Source organism: Trachinotus anak, unplaced genomic scaffold, assembly GCF_046630095.1.
Source record: "Trachinotus anak isolate AG129_WGS33_773 ecotype Australia unplaced genomic scaffold, CSIRO_AGI_Tana_v1 ptg000002l, whole genome shotgun sequence".
NCBI classification, from domain to species: domain Eukaryota; kingdom Metazoa; phylum Chordata; class Actinopteri; order Carangiformes; family Carangidae; genus Trachinotus; species Trachinotus anak.
In genome coordinates this window covers 13,120,911-13,141,452 of record NW_027273853.1, presented here as the reverse complement: position 1 = coordinate 13,141,452, position 20,542 = coordinate 13,120,911, and the positions used below count along the sequence as shown (strand labels likewise).

The window sequence follows — 20,542 nt, the reverse complement described above, 5'->3', positions numbered from 1 at the left end:
CTGACTGTGCCCTGTCAAATATGTACTTTCAAGGGGGGCTGACTGGATTCCTTTGGACATCCAATACTTTTTTGGAGGAGGCGTGTGTGGGTGCCCGGGCGTTTTTTAAGGATCTGCTCAGCGATTCGTTGCTCCCAAACATTTGACTTTTGATACGCCTGTATATGGGGTGTGATGGACATGCAGGCAGCTCCCATGGAAAGGCTCCCTAATGGTAATGTAACAGAAGCCACTTAATGCACAGAGAAGATGCAGATGAAGACCCAGTTCTTACTGACTGAGCACATCATGAAATCTCTGCGTGGCACTTCTGTACAGTTTGTTTTACCACTGTGACAACTCATCTAAAAGCTGCCTGTGGTAGTTGTCTGTTTATTAAGTGCCATTTGAGTTTGTTCATTCCAGTATTAAAGAAATCTGGGACGTGATTTATTCTTTTTTTTTTCATGCAAATGATGTTTTCTGATTTCACAGTGACGGGGTTCTCTTTTTGCTCTGTGACAGACTGGGGGTGGGACCACACGCAGCCACAGCAACAGTTTGACCAAGCATTTGTCAATCTGCAGCTACTGGTGTTTCTGTATCTGTGTCAGAGTGTGTTTGGGTGGGTGTGTGAGTGTAAGTTCCTGTGGGACAAGTTGTAGTATCTCTGGGCAAATGGGCTGAGTGAGAAGAGATGCTTTCGGTAAGCCAGGCAAGCCCTAGAGGCATTGTTCACAGTCTGGGGGGCTCAAGACAGGGAAGTGTTTACCTGATAATGTATCGGATATCCCCCCTGTAAACTGTTGATGTGTCATTTGAATGTGGCACCACAACATCCAGCACCAGCCGGGCAGGATGAGTTTTATACCTCAATTACCACAGCTGAGCCGCTGATTAACTTGGCATTTGAGAAACGTTAACTGCTTTGCAAACTACTAAAGGAGAATACTTCAGTTTGTGTTCAGCTCAGTTATTAGAAGCTTTAATAAATCTGAAGGGGTAAGACTGTGTCACCTTATATTCTATACAATTCATCATACAATGCATGAATTACAAATTAATGATTTAATCCAATAATCCCCTTAAAACTTCAACATTATTTAAATGCACTGAACTAATGAAAGGCTAGAACACAAAACTCTGGTGACCGAGGACCTTAGACTGTATATAAAGAGCTGAGGACACCCCAAGTGTCTTCAAGTCTCCACAAAGATTCTCAAGGATATTTTTAGCCTCGCCTTCTCTTTCATGCACCTGCCTTGGTCTGTAATATGGATCCAAGAGTCTGTGCCAAGAGTCCAAGGTCTAATGCTATTAGATATGTCCCCTAAAATAATCCTTGTCCTGCTCAGGCTTTGGTCTGTTTTGTAGATTATTATTGCTACGCCTGGCAGACTTACACATGCTTGCAGTGTCAAATAGGGTATTCTTCAGAGTTAACTCAACAAAAAGTAAACTTACTTACTTACTTACTTCTCTCTAATTTAATGTATGGTCCTGGTAATTCAGGCATTAGCCTTGTCTTAGACTTTGACTGAAAGGCACAGTAATAGAGAAATATTTTGATAATCTAGGCCCAGCCCATTTTCTAACAGACTGGCATTTGAATAAGTGTGACTGGAACCAAAAAACACAGGGTCACAGATCCAGACCTATTTCTAGTTGATCACATTTTTGGAAATATGTGACCTATATAAGTTAAAAAAAAAATCTTTAACCCCAGTAAATATATGAAGCTTGGAAGCTACATACAGAGGTGTCTCTGAGTCTCCCAAGACATTGCTTTGTTGACTTAAGTCATTTGCTTTATTTAATGTTTATTCTGTGAATATTCATTTTTCATTTTACAAAATATACTGTATTGTACATGGAGTTGTAAATGTAATGTTTTAGATGTGACGTTGTATGCATACAGTCTTGTTGTTTGAAGTCATATTCAATAATTCCAATCCTTTATAATATAATATCACTGACAGTAGAGTGCTGGTTGTTTCCTTGATTTGCAATTTGATCTTAATTATCTTTGACAGCGTTTTCATTTAATACACTCAAGGGAGGTTCGTGTTGGCACACTGGATTTACTGTGGCATTCTGGGCATGGAAATAAGGTCCATTATGATGTTTTCCCTTAACACAGAGGCACAGTAAAAATAACCTAGAGCCCAATACACTTGTTCTGGAGTCACAAGTCTTTCCTTGTGTACTAACATTATTTAAAAGCCAATATGTTCTAACTTACATCCCATTGGAAAATTAAAAGCACTCACAAATTAGGACAGAGCAAAGTTTCTTTAATTTTACTACATTACATGTGATATGAAGACAGCAGTGATAAACTATTTCAGTATCTAAGGCAGTTTTTAAAAAAAAGTCCAGACAAATAAATTTTGTGGTCTTTGGAGAAAATCTGCTTCTCAAGGACTCAGAAACCTCCAAAAAGAGCAGCTGATGAAAGTGTCTGAAAAACATTTCAACCTATCTCTCACCACTTACCTTTTGCAGCATTTGAATAGCTACTGAAACATAAAGAATCAAGAAATGTACTTGCAAGAACAACAGGAATTATTGAACAAATTAAGGTTTGTCTTTCATTCCCTCCCTCCCAGATCTTTGCCATCAGTCACATTAGTGATGAACGTGTTGCCCTTGTCTGTGTTGAAAACAGTGAATACACAAGCTCATTCAACAGCCAAGAATATTCTCAGCATTCATCTTTCTAGGCTGCAAACAGCTGTGAGGCTGTAGTCTGACTTTACTGAATGAGGAAGTCATTACTTGCAACATAGAGTGTGTCTTACTGTGAAAAAGCAAAAAACAGACTTGTCTATCAAACAACTGTTGTTCCGGTTTTCTGGACAGATCTGAGACACTCTGACATGTTGGAATCCCGATCATCTCTGTATCCTGATTCAGGCGTCTACACGAGGCAACAGCTGAGTGAAACAGGTGCAGCAATGAGCAGAATTCAGATTCACATTCACTACACTATCATTATTTTTACTCTCCTGCCATGTTGGATTTTTATGGCTCATGGATATAAACAAGATTGTAAGAATTGCAGTATCACATTAAAACATGAGACAACTCTGAGTCCATAAAATATTTATAATGTTACGATGAGTAAATATAGATGTAACAGGGGCAAAAAGTGGGCTTGTAAGGGGTCAAATAATCAAATTTCACACGTACATTCAGGACATTGACAACTGGGACAAAAGAGTCCCTGAACTCTCAGACTTTCAACTCTGTAACCTTGCAGCACAGCTTGTCCTCTTGTCCATTTAAATGACAGATCAGCCTTTCAAAGTGCTTCAACACTAAGGCTAATACTGTAACACTGTATTAGTGAATCTGTTAGGCCTACAGTGACAACCCACTGTGTATAAGGAATGTCCGGTTCTCCTCAGTTGCCGCTCAGGGAGGAGCCGAGCTGACTTGGCTTGGCTGTTGTGCCTGAATCATGTTTTCATAAGAGCACCCTTGGGAGAGACATTTAAGGTTCTCTCATGTCTAAAATCTTACTGCATTAGAGAAACTATGTGTCTGCCTCTGTTGAGGCTCAGCCACAATGTCTGCTCTTCCAGGAAAATATCTGACACTGCTTGTTCTTTGGCAAAATTCTGCCATTTGGTGTGAAGATATAATAGTCTGAAGAACAGCACGCGTGGTTATTTTCTAATGATGTACTTCTGATTTCAATAAACACAGAATAGTGAGGGAATACTGAGGGGGAAACTCGCCCTTCATGTTGAGTGCACAGCCACTGGGTGAAACTCTGAGTAGCACAGCTCTGGCAGGCTCCATGTCGAATACCATGTGAAGACTTCTGCAGACATGGTCCAGATATATATAGAGAGACCTCCTTGGCTCTTTAGGACAGTACCCGTGGGATTAGATCGCTCCATGAAGGGGCATAATCATTATGCATAGCGAAAAGGGAGAGGGGGTACTGGGAGGGTGCAACCCAAGCTGTAACCCAAGCCTGGTCGGCGCTGCGCTGCCGCTGGGTTTATTCACAGTAATGTTCCACTGACATATACCGGTAGTTGTAAGACTCAAACTGGTATATTAGTGACCACAGGTGGACATCTAACCACAGCTAGGGCTCAGAAACAGCAACTGCATTTTACTTGATGGATAGTTGCAATAAGGCTGTGACACTTTGACTCACACAGTTTGGTGTGGTGATAAATCTGTCATTAAGGATGTAAATCACACATAAGTGTCCCTCAGTAGGTTGTAATTCCATTTAACCTTTCTATTTAGTTAATGGAAACTGGGAGTACGGGACAAGGTGCTCAAAATTCACAATTTCCACCACTCCCATTTGAGGAGTCAAATTCCTGGGGTATGAAGGTCAAATATTTCAGCTGCAGGTGCTTCATTGAAGATGGGTAGCATTCCTCCTGTGCCAAGCTTTTGCTACTGTATAAGTAGCTGCTGTTAAATGAAACGATCTGTCATCTTTCGGACTGTAAAGACCTGTACTAAATCTCTTACAGGCCTGGAATGAGGCACAGACTTTTACTCTTACATAGTTTTATAGAAATCCTCATGGCCGGCATGTTTTAAAGGCTCTGCTGAGACTGACCCAAGGGAAAGCTGTGAAAAAAAATTCTCTTTGGTATGCAATGACAATAATGACCATCTACGAAGTTTGTATTTTACTCTTGTATGGATACATTGGTGAAAGATTTAGAGATTTAAAGAGATTTAGATGTGATTTCCAAAGTTTAAGAGACAAAAGTTTGCAGAGGCTCATGAGTGACTCTATGCAAGCAGCTATGACTTATTGAGAGAAAACAAGCTGAGCTGTGGAGTAAAAATACCAAACGTGGCGGCTTCCAGTGCTGCAAACACAAATGTGGGTAGAAGTCATAATGGAGGAATATTTGTGGCCTCGACAGCGCTCCTCCCAGACTGTTTGTTTGTGTTCCCCTTTTACAGATGGGGACACACAGAGAGGCAAGAATGTCAGCCATATCTGATGCTGCTCAGTCAGCTTAGACCAAAAAAGGGGAGGGGGGAGGGGAGAAAGCATTCGGGGGGAACTGTCACGATTCATTTCAAACTCATGCGGGATGCCATGCTAGAATCCTAGTGTAAAATTAAATTCTCAAAAAGGCCAGACAAGTCCTGACATGAAAACTGGAACAAAAAAAAAGTCAATCTGACATTCAAATCTGTCTTCAATTTAGGAAAACAACAGTTTTTGCACTTCTGTTGTGTTTATTTGTACGCAGAAAAGGGCAAATCAAGAGGGAAGTGGGGAGTAAACGATTGTTTACAGGCAGCTTGGACTTCTCCCATTTCCAGATAACAGATTCCCTCCACAGCATCTCAGTTGTGTCCTGCTCAGAAGTTCTTCCCTCAGGGATCAGCCGCTGTGGAAAAATCTTTCTAAATCACTGACATTAAGATTCACTCTCCTTTGCTATATACTCAATGTCTTCACCCTCTCTCTGCCTAATTATTGTTTTTTGGTCATACTCGTTCACAGCTGCTCAGCATCTTGTTGATAGCTCTCTTTAAATATTTGCCTTCAATCCTTTGCCCTTCATGTCACAGGGCTAGGAGGTTCTGTGTTTGCACACGGAGGGAGAATCTTTCATACATGTGTCCATATATGGGCTCTCTCTTTCTCTCTCGTGTAAGTGAGGTAGAGGAGACAGACAGAGGAGAGAGCTAAGTTGCGGGGGCTTTTTGTGAGGTCCAAAGACGTACTCGATATTTCTTTCCATTCCACAGGGCTATAAAACTTCTTGGTATGCACTTCCAGCTCAGCCACTGTTCTCCCTGTTACAGTCCTGACTGTCAGAGCTTTCTGGCACTGGGAAATGAAACCATGGCAAGACAAAGAGGATGCTGGACTTCTATGGTAGTACAGTAGTTTGCCTTTGTATTGTATTTTTGTGACTTCAAACTTTTCTTAATACTTGGTCCCAACAACAAAATAAATCTTAATTCTTCCTAAGGGAGAGTAAATGAAAATTTGAAGTGAGCAGAAAACGTCCTCTTTTCTAATTTTGAAAAAGAAAGTGAAGCTTTATATCAAGTCCCAAACCACAAAATGACCGTAGCTTTGCTGAAGAAAAGCCATAATGTGGAGTGTGTGTGAGAATCTATGGTGATGAGACATTCCAGTGTGGTTTTGAGTGGCTGTTTGAAAGCTTACAGGCTGTGTTCACCGTGACTGGGTCACAGTGGTCTCTCTACAGTGAGGAATGCCACAGGAACCCACAGCTCTGCAGCACCTGCATTCTTACACCAAAGCCTGCGTGCAGCCCCACGTTTGATCAGATGCCGTGACCGTTTTCCAGTCAGGCTCAGACTCACCGCACAGCCGGGGAGCTAGATAAAACAGTTGTGGAAAGTCAGTCATAGAAAACAACTGTCTGAGGGCACAGCCATGAGGATAAATAGACATCCATCTGGTGTGGGCTGGTGAGTTCCTGCTCTGAGGCCTTGGATGTCTGAGATAACAACATATAGTATGATAAGAGGATAATTATGCTCTTAGGCTGCCTAAAGACAGCATGCTCCCATCACAAGCATGGGAAAGACCAGTGGAGGAAGAGACTCTCAGATCCATCAGTTACATCAAAGTACCAACACATTAGTGAATTGCATTTAAAATCCTACTTAAGTTAAAGCACATAAGTATTATGAGCAAAAATTACACTGTCAAAGAACTCAATATTATTAGAAAAGAACATAATCATTGCTAAAACACAACAGTGTGTTCTCAGCATTTTACTGTTGTAGCTGGATGAGAGTTTTAGTTTGTTCAGTTTTAATAAGTTTATATACCACTGAGTACTTTAGTCCAATGGTTTCCAACCTAGGGGCTGGGCCCCCTCCTAAGGATCACATGATAAATCTGCAGGGTGGTGATATAGTTAATGAGATGGAAGTGATAAAACGTTCTGCTACACAAATGTGTCTTCAGTTTTTTGGACTTCTCTCCAGTCTTTTCTTTTAAATAAAACCATCTGAGAAGTTCAGACAGGACATCACTCTTTGGTGCTAAAAACTCACTGAACCATGACAAGGAGCCCCACCTAGACACTGTTTTTTTTTTTTTTTTTTTTTTTTTTGTAAAGGGTTGCAAACTAAAAGGATTGAGAACCGCTGGTATAATAATTAACAACAACAGCTTTGATTAAGCTTATCACGTGTTTTTTTCCATGTAAAATCTTTGAAAAAGTAACTAGTAACTATAGCTGTCACATGAATTAAGTGGAGTAAAAAGTTCAGCATTTTCCAATAAATTTTAATGGAGTATAAACTAGCAGAAAGTGTAAATACAACAAATACTTAATTCAAGTTCTTCAAAAATGTGTTTTGTTTTTTTTTTGCAGTACTTTGGGCTTCCAGGATCTGTCAAAGTCAGTCAGCTGAGCCTCTGGCTGAGTGAATACAGTAGGAGACAAACCCTCCATGTAAGACATAGAGGTATGGATAAAGTCACACTGATTAATCATTTTGGCTGTCCCCACACCAAATCCTCTCATGAAAATTGGCATCAGTGTTGAGAAAAATCTGCTGAGCACTGAGTGGAGTGACTGTTTATTCAGCTTTAATACAGGGTGGGGAGGCCGCAGGATTGAGAGAGGAAAAGGAGCCAAGGACTTTTTCCTCTGCAGAAATGTGGCCTGTCATCTAACGAGTGTTGAGCAAAGTTTCCTTATTAAGACAGAAGGGTTTGGATGGACGAGTGTTAGATTTCACTCTAGACAGCTTAAATCCCAGGAGACACTGCAGATCAGTTCCAGTCGGCAGCACAGTCTGAGACACACGGCTCCCCTGCTCCACAGCTCACTCTCAACACTGTTTCAGGCATGAGCAAAACCAAGAGAAATCACAGTAAATCACAGAGAGAAGCCTGACTTTAGAAGAGAGTGTACGAGTCAGACGGTATCATTTAATAGATGTTCCTGATGCTACATGCTGGGTTGTCCAAAATTAGCACCCAAGTCTTAAGTCTCAGCTCAGTCCCAATATAGCCTTGCTGTCATTGCTGACTGAGAAATACTGCGCCTTCCTTACTTGATGGCTAAAGAAGCTGCTGTGCCGTCATGGGAGAAATAGGCAGCAAATACTGTCACTCAGCAGAGGTTGGACTCTCTGAAGGTGACTGCAACTAACTCACATACTTCACATGAAAGCACCACCCACCTGTTATCTCATGGAAATGGGTGAATTCAGCCTGATGTAGCATTACATAAGGGCCAGAATATGGGGCACTTCCTGCAACTTGACACTCACAATACCACTTTTATGATAGTTGGCTGGAGCGCTAAAGCCTGGAGTACATGAACCAACTTTGTTTATCATTGTTCAGAGAAGCACTGGTTTAATTTCCTCTAATCCTCCCCACTTGGTCTAAGGTGAATTCCATCTATTTGAAATAAAATTACAAATGGTGAAATCAAGCGCTATGGTTTTTAGAGTGATATTACTGTACACAGAAGTCATCTTCCATAGAGTCTGTTTACTATTCTCATTAAATAAGAGGCTCTACACTGGACAGGTTATGGAGCCAGTATGTTGGGAGACCCCGGCTGATTACCTAAAATAGTCAAGTGTTGCAGACCTGAGTAAAAGGCTCTCTTAGATCCATCAGCTGCTGTCTCCCAGGTTTATGTTAGGGAGCACTGCTTCCCCGAGTAGGCAGAGGGGTGGTATGTGAGTATGAGTAAACAGCAGCATCCTTATACGACAATGACCTCACTTACTTTGGTAAAACCATATTTTAAGTCACTGCTCTATTCCACAGTGTGTCTATTCTTCAGCCAATTAATTGCCAGGACAGTGCAAGTGTGTTTACATGAAGTCCATACACTAGCATCCCTGGACCATGAGGTGCCTGAGAGTTGGGTAAACACAGACAGCATGATGACTTTTATCACTAAACCAGCTAATGTGGTTCAGTGATAAAACGTCGTCATCCTCTGATACGGGACAGGAGTTGCATGATGAAAATACAGCTACAGTACAGGATAAGCAACAAGAAAAAGGAAGCTGGACGGAAATTTCTGGGAGGCTTTGGTAATTTTCTTAACAGTTTAAGTGCCTTCTTACTTCTCTCTACCATACCATCTTTGGGTCTGGACTATGTGAAACTTCCTGAGAAAGGTGGACTGAAGCCAAACATTAACTACAGCCATTCAACCCATGAACAATGCTGGCATCCTCTGTTTTATCAGCTTGAGCAACCTGTTAATTTCTCTGCCTGACATGGCTGCTGAACCACTGCTAAAGCCCTTCCTTGCCCTTCACTTTACTGAATTCTTCATAACACAACTTCAGTAGGATGAGAAACACAAAAAAGGACTACTGAATACTGTCATAAAAATCTTGGAGAACAGGTGTGCTTGGAGAGCAGCCACGAATGACAAAGGAGGAGAACATCACTCACATTGACCAAAGTTTACAACTACAGAAGAACCTTTTTGTTCACAGATGTTTTAATCTGACAAGGACCTGAGAAAGACACTGTTACACTTGAAATGTCGTCTATGAGCACAGAAAAATCTAAGAAGCATGCTTTGGACAAATGGCCCAGCCCAAAACCCAAAAGCCTTTCCTGGTGTGCATTTTTTCCAAACCTCACTTCCTCTTTCATCCTTTTTCTCTGGAACTGGAGAAAACCGGCTAAGGGCAGAAACTCTCTCCCTCTCTCTATGCTGTAAAAGACCATTACGCCCTTCTCGGTCTGTTTTATCATTTTATACCAGAACTGGGTTCCAAAAAATAATACAGTGGGCAAATTGGCAATCAATTCACACATACATTTCTTCTATAGTGTGATGCCTGTTTTTTTCTGTTAAGAATTCACAATTGTTTATTCTAGTTATTGCAAAAAAAGCGATTCCCCAAAAGGAAAACTGAGAAACTGATTTCAAGGAGTATCATTAACATGCTATTACTGGCTACATAGCCTTCCAGTGTGACAACTCTCAGTTTCACTGAGGCTGTTCTTAGCACAAGCCATGACTCCACTGCTGCACAGTATCACATCTAAGCATACAGTAACTTGCCTGTTATGCAAACTGGAAAATATATAAACATATGGATTTAAGACACATGTATTAACCAAGTGCAATAACTGTTGCTCTGCCATATACTGTAGATTAATGCTGAAATGGTGAAAGCAGAGAGTTGACCCTGTGTTGTTTGGTTTAGCTATGGGTTAACACGGCTTCAATTTTGAGAACTTGAGCTCGGAACAAAGCATGAACTAAATGGTGGCCATGCTGTGGGGATTAGGAGCAGCACAAGACACTGTCACCACAAAACACACATTCTAACACATCATAGATGAAACACTGAGGATGGTAGAGATGCACACAGTTGATGCTAAGGATTACTGTGCTGTGTACTGTGTCACGAGACTTTTGGAAACTCAAAAAAAAAATAAATAAATAAAGTTCTAGTGCATCACTTCATTGAACAACTCAGGTGAAATATTGAAACCATGATGCCATTTCTGAATTTTTTTTGTAATGTGCCTCAACATTTCTGGCATCTTTGTAAAAGTTGGGATTTTGACTAGAGTTCTGGAGGTTTAAAATATGAGTGTGTGGGGTTGAAGAGGTTAATGACAAACACCACGGTGTAACAGATCGGGCTGAAAAAGTGCATCTGGAGTCCACACCTGCGTCCATGCTCAGGAAACTCTCTCTTTAGAGCTTGAGGAATAGATATAGGTTGAAGAACAGAGAGTGCATGAGAAACCCTAACCCTAAAAAATGTTTTATTTTTCATTGCAGCCATCATGCTGACCATGTGGCTTCTTCTGCAAAATGGAAATTTTGCAGTAAAAGACTGTAAACGCACATCCCTTGTGGAAACTTGATTATAGCTATAACAGAGTGGTTTGCTAATTAGTCTGAAACCATGAAGTTCAGGACAATAAGAGGAAGAACTCGACCAGACCACATCTCTGCTTTACATCATTAATCCACTGAGGTTTTGATGGTTTTGCACAAACGCCAGAGTTAACCGGAGAAACATCCTCCTGGTTCTTGGGACTGAAGGGAAAGAGAGGGTGAGTACTAGATGTGCACTCCCAGCTAAACACATGGCTTCAGTTTCCCCTGTCCACTGTGTAGCCTGGCCTTTCATGAGACCAAAACACTCAAACAACCAAATATGGTGTTCATTAGGACGACCCATTGTATTGTGTTAGCCACCTTTAACCATTGTTTACACACTCTGCCCCATATGCCGCTGACGCACAGAGAGGTTCAGCTTCAGTGTTAAATACTGTATCACCTGAGTAAAAAAACGGACAAGTTCCAGTCTGATTCATTGTCAGCAGACCAACAAACTGTCCACACGAGGCTACTGATCAACAGCACTTCAATGGTTTTAGCTGTGTAACTGTGTAACCCAGTGTAAAATGTGAAATCCCATTCTTTACCAAGACATCTAAATGGGAATCTCTGCATACTTCAAGGTCCGGGCTGTGAACTAAGAGGGAAAAAAAACACACAACCACTATGTCCATATTTGGTCTGGCTAACTTTGCCAAACCCTCCACTAGAACATATCTCTCCAAACATCCACTGACCCCTCTGACTGAACTATGAAGGATAATACTGACATCTGCTGGAAAGAATGTAGCATGATGTTTTTTTCCTATTCCCTTCCAACTAAGTGCATTGATATGAAAGAAATGACACTAATGGTACTGATTGTTTGAAAGTCTTTATTTTTTTGTGAATACAAAAAATACTTTTGTGACCAGATAAATATCATACATACAGCATCAAATCATAAAACTAATGCAGTCTGTTAAAGAAAGCACAACACGATTCATAACAGAGCTAGTAACTTTTTCTATTTCCGTTAATACTCAGACAAATCAGTTAGACAATATATTTCAGGGTAACTCTTACATTTACTGATAAAAACTTTTTTTTTTTTTAATAGTGATTAGACAATGAAACAAGTAAGTTATTCAGTCCAACATTTAGGAGGGACTTGGCGTAATGAATTTTCTTGACTTCAAACACAAATTGCCACATGCTCATGGAATGCAGTCTAGTGTTAGTCTTCTGATATGGTCTCTTAATCCTAAGGTATCCACAGATGCCCTTTTATATCAGCATTATAACATTGTAGGCAGATAGGTCACCAGCCAAGGCATTGTACTGTATGGCAAAGGACTAGGTGTCAGTTTATTAAGACCCTGATGGGCATTAGACTGGCATAATGTTCTGATCCAGAGAGGAAAAGGCTCAGGCTCCCACCCAGCCTGATCTTCGGCTGCTCACAGGGCAGACTCAAGTAAGGCACTAGTACACAATGCAGACCAGACACTGGCATGGATAGACTGAGATGAGCTGCTTAAAATTTGCAATATATTAAACATTAATATACTCAAGAAATAAAAATTATTGAATCACTTTCCTCAATCGGAGCTTGAAGCTATTTCCTTCTAGTTTGTTAGGAGAATGTCCCACATTTAATATAATGGAAGCTTTAAATTGCTTTCTTCAGTGCTTAAGTTTATGAGCAACCTCAGTGCATAATGTCTGCTTGTTCTATTCAAGAGCCCAAAGCCAAATATCATTGCACACATCCAATCTTCCTACCAATAACAGTGCAAGCTCTCATTATTATTATCTTCTGCGTAATGTATTGCTATAGACAGTCCAAAGTGAAAATGCCTTTACCAGGACAGGGCAGTGACTAGTGGAAAATAACTGTACGTGAGTGTGTAGGTTTGTGTGTGTGTGTGGTTGCGTCTGTGTGTGTGTGTGTGTGTGTCTGGCCAGTGTTAATGAGAGAGGAATTAAAACATGAAGACAAGAGAGAACAAACATGACAAATAATGTAAACATGTATTCCTTACACAGCTCTGTGTATGTGAAGGGAGAACTTGTGTTGGGGTTACACAAAGTGGCATGATGTACAAAGAGCGTGACGTATTTGGTCATATATAGTCCCGATTCTGATTACAGAACACAGATTACACCTGTCCGCTCTTTTAGAACTTCTTGCTTCTTAGAAAAATTTGTCAAGAATAAATATATTCATAGCTATTGTTGGCAATTGGTCTGTTATTTCTTTTTTTTTTTTACTTGTCATTTACACCAATCAGAACCCCTCATGGTTTGGTGTGAAGCTGAACAACATAGTTCAAACGGAATTCTTGATTTCCAAAGATTTGCTAGATTAACAGCAAACCCTAATTTCACATTTTTATTAGTAAAATACAAGTGCTTCTCCACTCTAAACTACTCTATTGGTTAGTAGCTTCATTGATATGTAGACATTATGGTGCATGCAAGCCAGTGGTGAAATGAGGCATCCCCTCCTGCCTTTTTCTTAACCCTTTGAGGTTTTTTACAAATAGAATAGAAGCTATGGACCCTTAGGTTTGTTCTGCCAGTTGCAGAGATATCATCAGTTCATTTCTATTTGCTCTGAACCTTCAACAATTATAGAACATTCAAAGATTATAGAGGATTTTTCTGCATTCATAACATCTTCAATTCATGATTGTAACAGTCAGTAATGCTCATGATGCAGGAACACTCACAAAGCAATGATAAATGTATCAACTTTATCATACTGTCTTGACTTGCTTATATTGACAACTGTAACTCCTTATTGAATGTCAATGTCATTCACTGACAAATACATACGCACGTGATGCACATACATACACACACATACAAATACACTACAGAGCACAGGCACTTGTTTTTCTCACCAAACAGGCCTGTTTCAAGTGCTGTATATTCCTCGGTTATATGAGAGTAAAGCAGCCATTGGCAACATCATCCCATGACATGAGGGTCTCATCAGCGCAGTACACAGCCTCCCTGCTCTGCCCATCAGCCCTCATCCTCCCTCAGCTCGCTGGGCAGGAACTTGTACTGTTGCTGTCGGATCTGAGCCAGCTTCTTCCGGGCTTCCTCCAGCTCTCGCTCCTTCCTCAGCATCTCCTCCTGAGCCGCAATGATCTGAGGAGAACAGCGGAACAGATGACAGAAAATGTGCCTTTCACTCATCCTAATCCCATTCCTGTGGATAGCTTGAAATGAAAAACCTACTGTACAGCTGCACCGTACTCAGCTCAAACTGTACAGCCTGTTAACTCTTAGTATGGAAGAAAATGCACAAAACAGCACTACACACAGAGAAAGAGTGTCTTACAGTGTACAGAAAGAAGCATTTAAAAATTACAGGAACATTTTTTAATCTTAAATTTAATGTGTTTTACAATAGCTGTCATTCACTCGCGGTGGATCAATCAGACTTCAACATTTCATGCATACTATGCATATGTGAATGAACATTTTTGGTTAAGTGGTTTTTTAAAACATCTGTTAGAATCTAAAGATAAATGAATTAAAATAAATTACATTAAAAATGTACAAATGCCACAATTCAAAATACACAAATCAAAACAAACAACGACTTTGAGCTTAAAGTGACGCTTTTCAGCTTTAAGGGCCAACAATATAGGAATTACAGCCCTTGTCTATACAAAGTGCCCCAGTTATATGGTTAATTAATTTGGACAGTGAACAGTAAACACACAAGAATAATGTTTTGATGATAAAAAAAAACAAAAAACGAGTGTTCAGGTATGGTGCCAAAAAGCAAAAACGTTTCACGTCTTTTCTGTGATTTTTGCACAAAATATACTAGGCCTTTTCTGTGTTGGTCATATTTTCAAAAACAGCAGTTAGAAGAGGAAGGATATAACATTTTGAAAAAAATGTCCCTAGAAAAATCTAAAAGATTTATTGTTTCGTCTGTATAAAAATATACAGTCTGTATAAAAGAGAAGTCAATCACAGACTAAAGTGTTTAAAAAAACAAAGTTGTCCAAAGCCCCCCTTTGTGCAACAACGATCAGACATGAATGAGACAGTGAGTCTCACTGGTCAGACAGAGAAACTGACAAGCTAAAGCCATAAAGGGCTGCAGCACCGACTGAGACAGAAACTTAATCAATCAAGATGAAAACTAAAGCTTCCTGTCGCACCCTGGAGAAAAAAAAAGACACACTCATCATCAATTACTGTCAAATATTTTGCAAAGATGAAAAGGAAGAGAGATGCCAAAGTCTTTATGAAATGTGATGTTTTGAAACTGTGGGTGTCTGCTAAACCTAGTGAACATCTTTGAAAGCTGATGAGCTGTTTATCCACAAAATCTCATCACAATTCCAGAAAGACGACTGTGGCATTTTGACAGTGGCATTATCAGCGAGAGGTGAAAATGTTCCGTGAAAAGGGCAAAACCACACAATAGGGATCATTTTTGTTCCAGGTCTCTCATGAAGATCTTTCAGTATTTTGTCTCACCTGAGCTATGCCTCCAACGAATTTGGTCTTTACCACCACACTATCATCTTCATTCTTGTCAAATGCTGCTTTCTGAGCCGCCCTCACCAGGTTGTCTGAAGCTCGCTTCACTGCATTGCCAGCAGCCTTCAAACAGATAATCTCAAAGTTAGCATGCGCACAATCCATGTACACACACGGTTACATTAAAAACTGTGTGTCAGTGTTACCTGTAGTCTCCTCATGGCTTCAGAATCCTGGTCTGCCTTCACCTTGCAGGCCACCAGCAGCTGAGCTGTGGAAGCTGCGACCTGTTTGGCTGAAGAGATGAGCTTCTCCTCGCTGGCGTGGCCCTGAACTGAGGCGTTAGCTGCCTCACACAGGTTACTGGTGGCTGCCGCTACCATACGCGCCTAAAGCAAGCGACAAGTTCACATTTTGTTTTGTATTTTGCTTTAATCTGGGTTAAAATACAACAAGTTTGTACGAGTAATTGTTTATAGCAACTTACCGCTGATATGAGACCCTGTGACCATTGGCCATCATCCACTGCATTGGCTAGATTGGATCCCACCTGAGGCAGGGTTTGAGGAAGAAATTTAAATAATGTATTACATTATTAGATACAGTGTATTCATCCCCCAGAGTGTCTGAGTGAACGTGCAGACTGACCTTGCCTTGTGCCACTAGTTCTCTCTGAGCCGCTGATGCAGATTTAACAAGAGCACTAGTTGCTGCAGCGATGGACTTTGCGGCCTCCAAGATCTGCTCCTCAAAATCCAGCGTCTCGTCTGCCTGCTGGAAGGAAAACAACATATCAACTTGGGCTGTCATGATTGTCAATGTCAGCTTTTCGCTACATAATTATTGTGGCCAAAACAATTCATGATAACTAAATTATAGTGTTCTCTATCTATAGAAAATTTAGGGGGAGGGGGGAAATAACAATGCTTTCAGTCATATTCATCTTTCACTTTATTTATTGTGTGTATTGTCTCTTTTCTGGCAAATGCATTAGACTCAAATATGAGTGTAGGGAGGTGGAGAGTGTCTGTAACCATAACTGTACAAAAGCACACAAAAAAAACAATTACATTTAATGGATAGTGAAGAGGTGACAAACTGATAAACAAAAGATCCATAAGGCCTAACATCTGCCAACATCATATTATCATATGTGTATTATTAACACAACATCAATATTTCATTTTTTAAATATTAAGTTATCGTCAATACCAGTACACCATGACACCCCTAATATCAATTTAGACAAAACTTTTGAAAAGATTATTTTCTGCAACTATTTGCTTATTGTCTGAAATTTCCCAACAAGAATGTCTAAATATTCTTTTCTCTGGAAATCATTTATTTATCTATTCATTTATTGGCCTAAAAGTAATAGCATGTATTCATATTAAGAGTATAAAGATACTTTAATCAGCTTATAAAATATCCACTAGTTTTTAAATTACAGAAACACCTAGTTTCTTAAAAAAAAAAAAAAAAAATCCCCAGAAAAAATAGGAAGGACATGATTTCAGTGTCCTCTATGGTAGCTACGACCCTGAGCATAACCTGTAATGTTCAAGTTTAAGCACAATCGCACAATTGAAAAGAATTATTTTTCGGTGACAACAGCGTGGCATCTAGATATGATGCCCTGTTTCCCAAATATGAACTAAATACCAGTACGAAGATCATAGTATATGAGTTCAGGGGTCAGTTATCAATTGGCCATCTCTGCCTCAGGAGCCAACAGCATTTGATAGACCTCCATAAACACATAAGGCACACGTGGCTGGAGACAGGGCGGGACACTGTAGGAATATGTTTGATATATAGTTGGACTAAATAACAACCTAATATATCAAACATATCAGACAGAGCCCTGCAGAGAAGGCTTCCAGGTCTACAACGAGTCAGAGGGGGGTGGGGGTGGGGAGGGGGCGCAGAGCAGGGAAGCATGCTGGGAGCAGGAGAATGCCCCCACCTCCTTACAGGATGGGAGGGATGAGGGAGCAGAGAGGAGAAGGAGTAAAGAGAACGAAGAAGGAGAATCCAAACTGCTTCGCACAAATGAATAAATGTGTGATGGAGGCATCATATGGTGGCTTGATGCCTTTAAGAACTGTAGCTGTATCAGTAGCTTCTCATTCAGTCTGCCTCAGAAAGAAATTCAATTTTGTTTAAATTTGTATTTGTTCTTCTGCAACTGAACACAAATTAGGGGTGGAAAGAGTAAGGCAGAGTTGTAAATAAAAGTGGAAGTGAAGAAAAAATGGAGTAAAGTTCAGTGGTATCCCCCCCTTTAAATGCTTTTTTGTAGAGTTGCTTCCTGTTATATCACTAGAGGGAGACACTGGCAGCAAAAAGAGGAAAAGCCTTTTACTCACTAATCCCCTTTCATAAATGCAGTCTGTGGCTGTGGAATTATAGTATGAGACAGAGCATTATATGGTCTTTATTAAAACTGGGGTAACCTAAATATGAAATCCTTCAAATCATACAGAGGATGGAGCTGACAATCGATGTGTACAGGAACAGATATAGAAAAGGGGGAGAGCACTACAGGCACACAAGGAAGAGCACTAGGATCCAACTATTCAGTCTCCAGAGACAGATAAACAAACAACACAATCATCATGCAGTAGCACACCACAAACACAATCCATATATTGCACACAGAACAATATGAAAGTAATTTCACTTTCCAAAACCACCATCACTACCATCTCCCATCTTTTGCATGTTTTCTCGACGTATTATGTGGTAAAGCTTGTTTTTTAGGCAATATCCCAGCATGGGGGAGATGAATAACATGCTGAAAAAGCCTCCCTGAGTTTAGTTTAGAAATGAGGATCACTGCAATAAAACAAAGGAAATACGTTCAATAAGACAGAGGCCCACTCTTTCAGAAAGGGTCACAACAGTTCATCACACACTTGAACTCATTCCAACATAAGCTTGAGGACCCAGCAGTGTAATTGCGTCTCCTGGCAACGCAAGTCAAAATAATGTCCAAAAGTGCGTTTGAAGAAAGTTTTCCGAGCATTGTATGTTAGCTCACTGGACCAGCTGTCTGACTCAACACAGAGTGTGTAACACGAGAAACATTTTTTCTCCTTAAATGATATCAAGATAGCAGCGCAGTGATGGGAAAAGATGACCCCACCTCAAAGTCAGTGTCACCTTTTCCTACCTTCGGCCCACATGGACTCCCTGCTGATTAATCGCAAAAAGCTGTGCGTGGGTTTGTGTGGGTGGGAAGGATTGAGAGGGGCACTTATACCTTGGGCTTGGCCCTGGGTTTCAGCTGCTCTAGTTTCTTGGCTGCAGCTTCAATGGATGCTGCTGCTCCAAGGAGCTCAGTCTCGGCGATGACGGTGGGGTCCTCGGGGTCCACACACTCTGATCCTGCAAAGGGATCGACACATGCCCAGATGTCGGTTACAGCATGATTGTCTAGCACAGACTCACAAAAGAAACACCAGTGCAAAACATTCTATTTTATGTCAACACTGAGGTTTGAGGTCAACATTAAACTTGAACCACATGTTCTTTTTCATGCGCTCATTCACACAATCCAGGCATCACAGAGATGCTGCATCTCTACTTCCTTCAGCAGCAGCAAAGCTCGTGAGGTCTGCACACTCCAAAGAGTCGTTTGAAATATGACAGTAATGTCTCAAACTTAAATAAAATACACTAAAACTTAGAGGCACATTTGATGGATCTTTGTCTTTTTATAGGTTTTTAAGTGCCCATAAAATGGAGATGTTTGGGAACAGCTTGGTAAAACAGATGGAACGATGTTTTCATAGATTATGTTGAGCTCTGGGGAAATCTGCTCTGCACCCCCACCCCCGAAGCCGCCTATTCCTCTACCCCCTTCTGACTCTATGAAAGGTGATCTGAGGGAACAAAACACACTATATCCCACTTACCTCCATCTGAGGCAGCAAGGAAAGGGCAGGGGAGAGAGAGGGAGAGAGCACAAGGGACATTAGAGAGGTGAAGTGGATAGCCCCACTGGGTCTCAGGCTATACGCTGAAATCTAATTCTCATCCACACAATCTATTACGCCTGTCAGATGTGGCACTGCAGTTTCAACAGGAAACACTCCAGTATATTTGTGTCATAACCATCCTACAGAGCTTCGTTTGGAATAATTTGCAGGGCAGTCACTCTGTGGTGCGATTTCAATATTCTAAAGTGATTTTCATGACCTATCTTTATTAGGGACGCAGACAGGTTTGGTGGCTTGACTCAGTAACACTATAATATTATGCGTGCACAAGAGGATTAGGTCTCTTTTGACTAATCTCCAACATTGCCACAATCGTGTCATGTGCCAATGGTTTTTGGAAAGCACACAAGCTTCTGTAAAATTCATTCCCCCGAATAAAATAACATAACATTGTTTCATAGAGCACCAAACGCTAAATATACACAACTTTCATGTGTGTTAAATGGTCCATAAAATCCTGACAGCAGTGAGAATGGGGTCACCGGTAACTTAAGTTTGTCAAGCCGAACTCTTGTTTGTGTGCGTTGTGTAAGTGTGTGTGACAGTGTACATCAGCGGTGTGTGTGGCCTCACCTTTCATGGCCTCAGCTGTCTGGACGAGCTCTGTCACACACCCCGCCACATGCTTCGAGTGTACGGCCAGCTGCTGCTTCTGCTCCGGCGTGGGTTTCTGCAACACCTGAAAACACACAAGCCCAACACGTGCACAGGCGCGCACACGCACGCACACACACACACACACACACACACACACACACACACACACACACACAGCTGACAAACATCTATATCTCTTCTACTGTCTTTCAAACCTACCTAGTTCATAAATCATGTGAAAATTAACTCTAAAACACTAATAACTGAAACTAATAATAACTGACTTGATTTGAAAGTCATGCACTCCCTTTCAGTGAGTCTATTAGTGTTGCCTAGTTATTATTTCGTTACCTGAGAAAGTAGTTAACTGGAAAAGTAGCAACAGTATACTCTTTCTACTCTACTCTTTCTCAAATTATAAAACACAGTGCTGTTAGTGGTCTAATGTCCTGCCAGAATTAACACAAGGTACCAATAACTAATTATGTAGATGAGGTGATTCATTGAGCATGTAAGTGTGTTGACTTACATGTCAGTACACTTGTCTTCACAAAACATATGTGGAGTGTTATAATGAACTAAGGAATTTCATAAAAATAAGTTTTGCTCATTAATATGCAA

General features: G+C 40.7%; 1 protein-coding gene across 2 annotated transcripts in view; it reads right to left on the bottom strand.

The window, feature by feature from the left end:
• Positions 1–11,678: 11,678 nt before the first annotated feature.
• tln2b (talin 2b) overlaps positions 11,679–20,542 on the bottom strand; it is a 78,882-nt gene continuing 70,018 nt past the window's right edge. For both annotated transcript variants that reach the window (XM_071499001.1, XM_071498991.1), the window contains exons 51-57: positions 19,898–20,003; positions 18,586–18,710; positions 15,969–16,094; positions 15,808–15,870; positions 15,527–15,709; positions 15,318–15,443; positions 11,679–13,964 (exon numbers count right to left, since the gene is read on the bottom strand). In XM_071499001.1, coding sequence (XP_071355102.1) covers positions 13,836–13,964; positions 15,318–15,443; positions 15,527–15,709; positions 15,808–15,870; positions 15,969–16,094; positions 18,586–18,710; positions 19,898–20,003 — 858 coding nt within the window. In that variant the 3' untranslated portion in view covers positions 11,679–13,835. The remainder of the gene's footprint in view (positions 13,965–15,317; positions 15,444–15,526; positions 15,710–15,807; positions 15,871–15,968; positions 16,095–18,585; positions 18,711–19,897; positions 20,004–20,542) is intronic.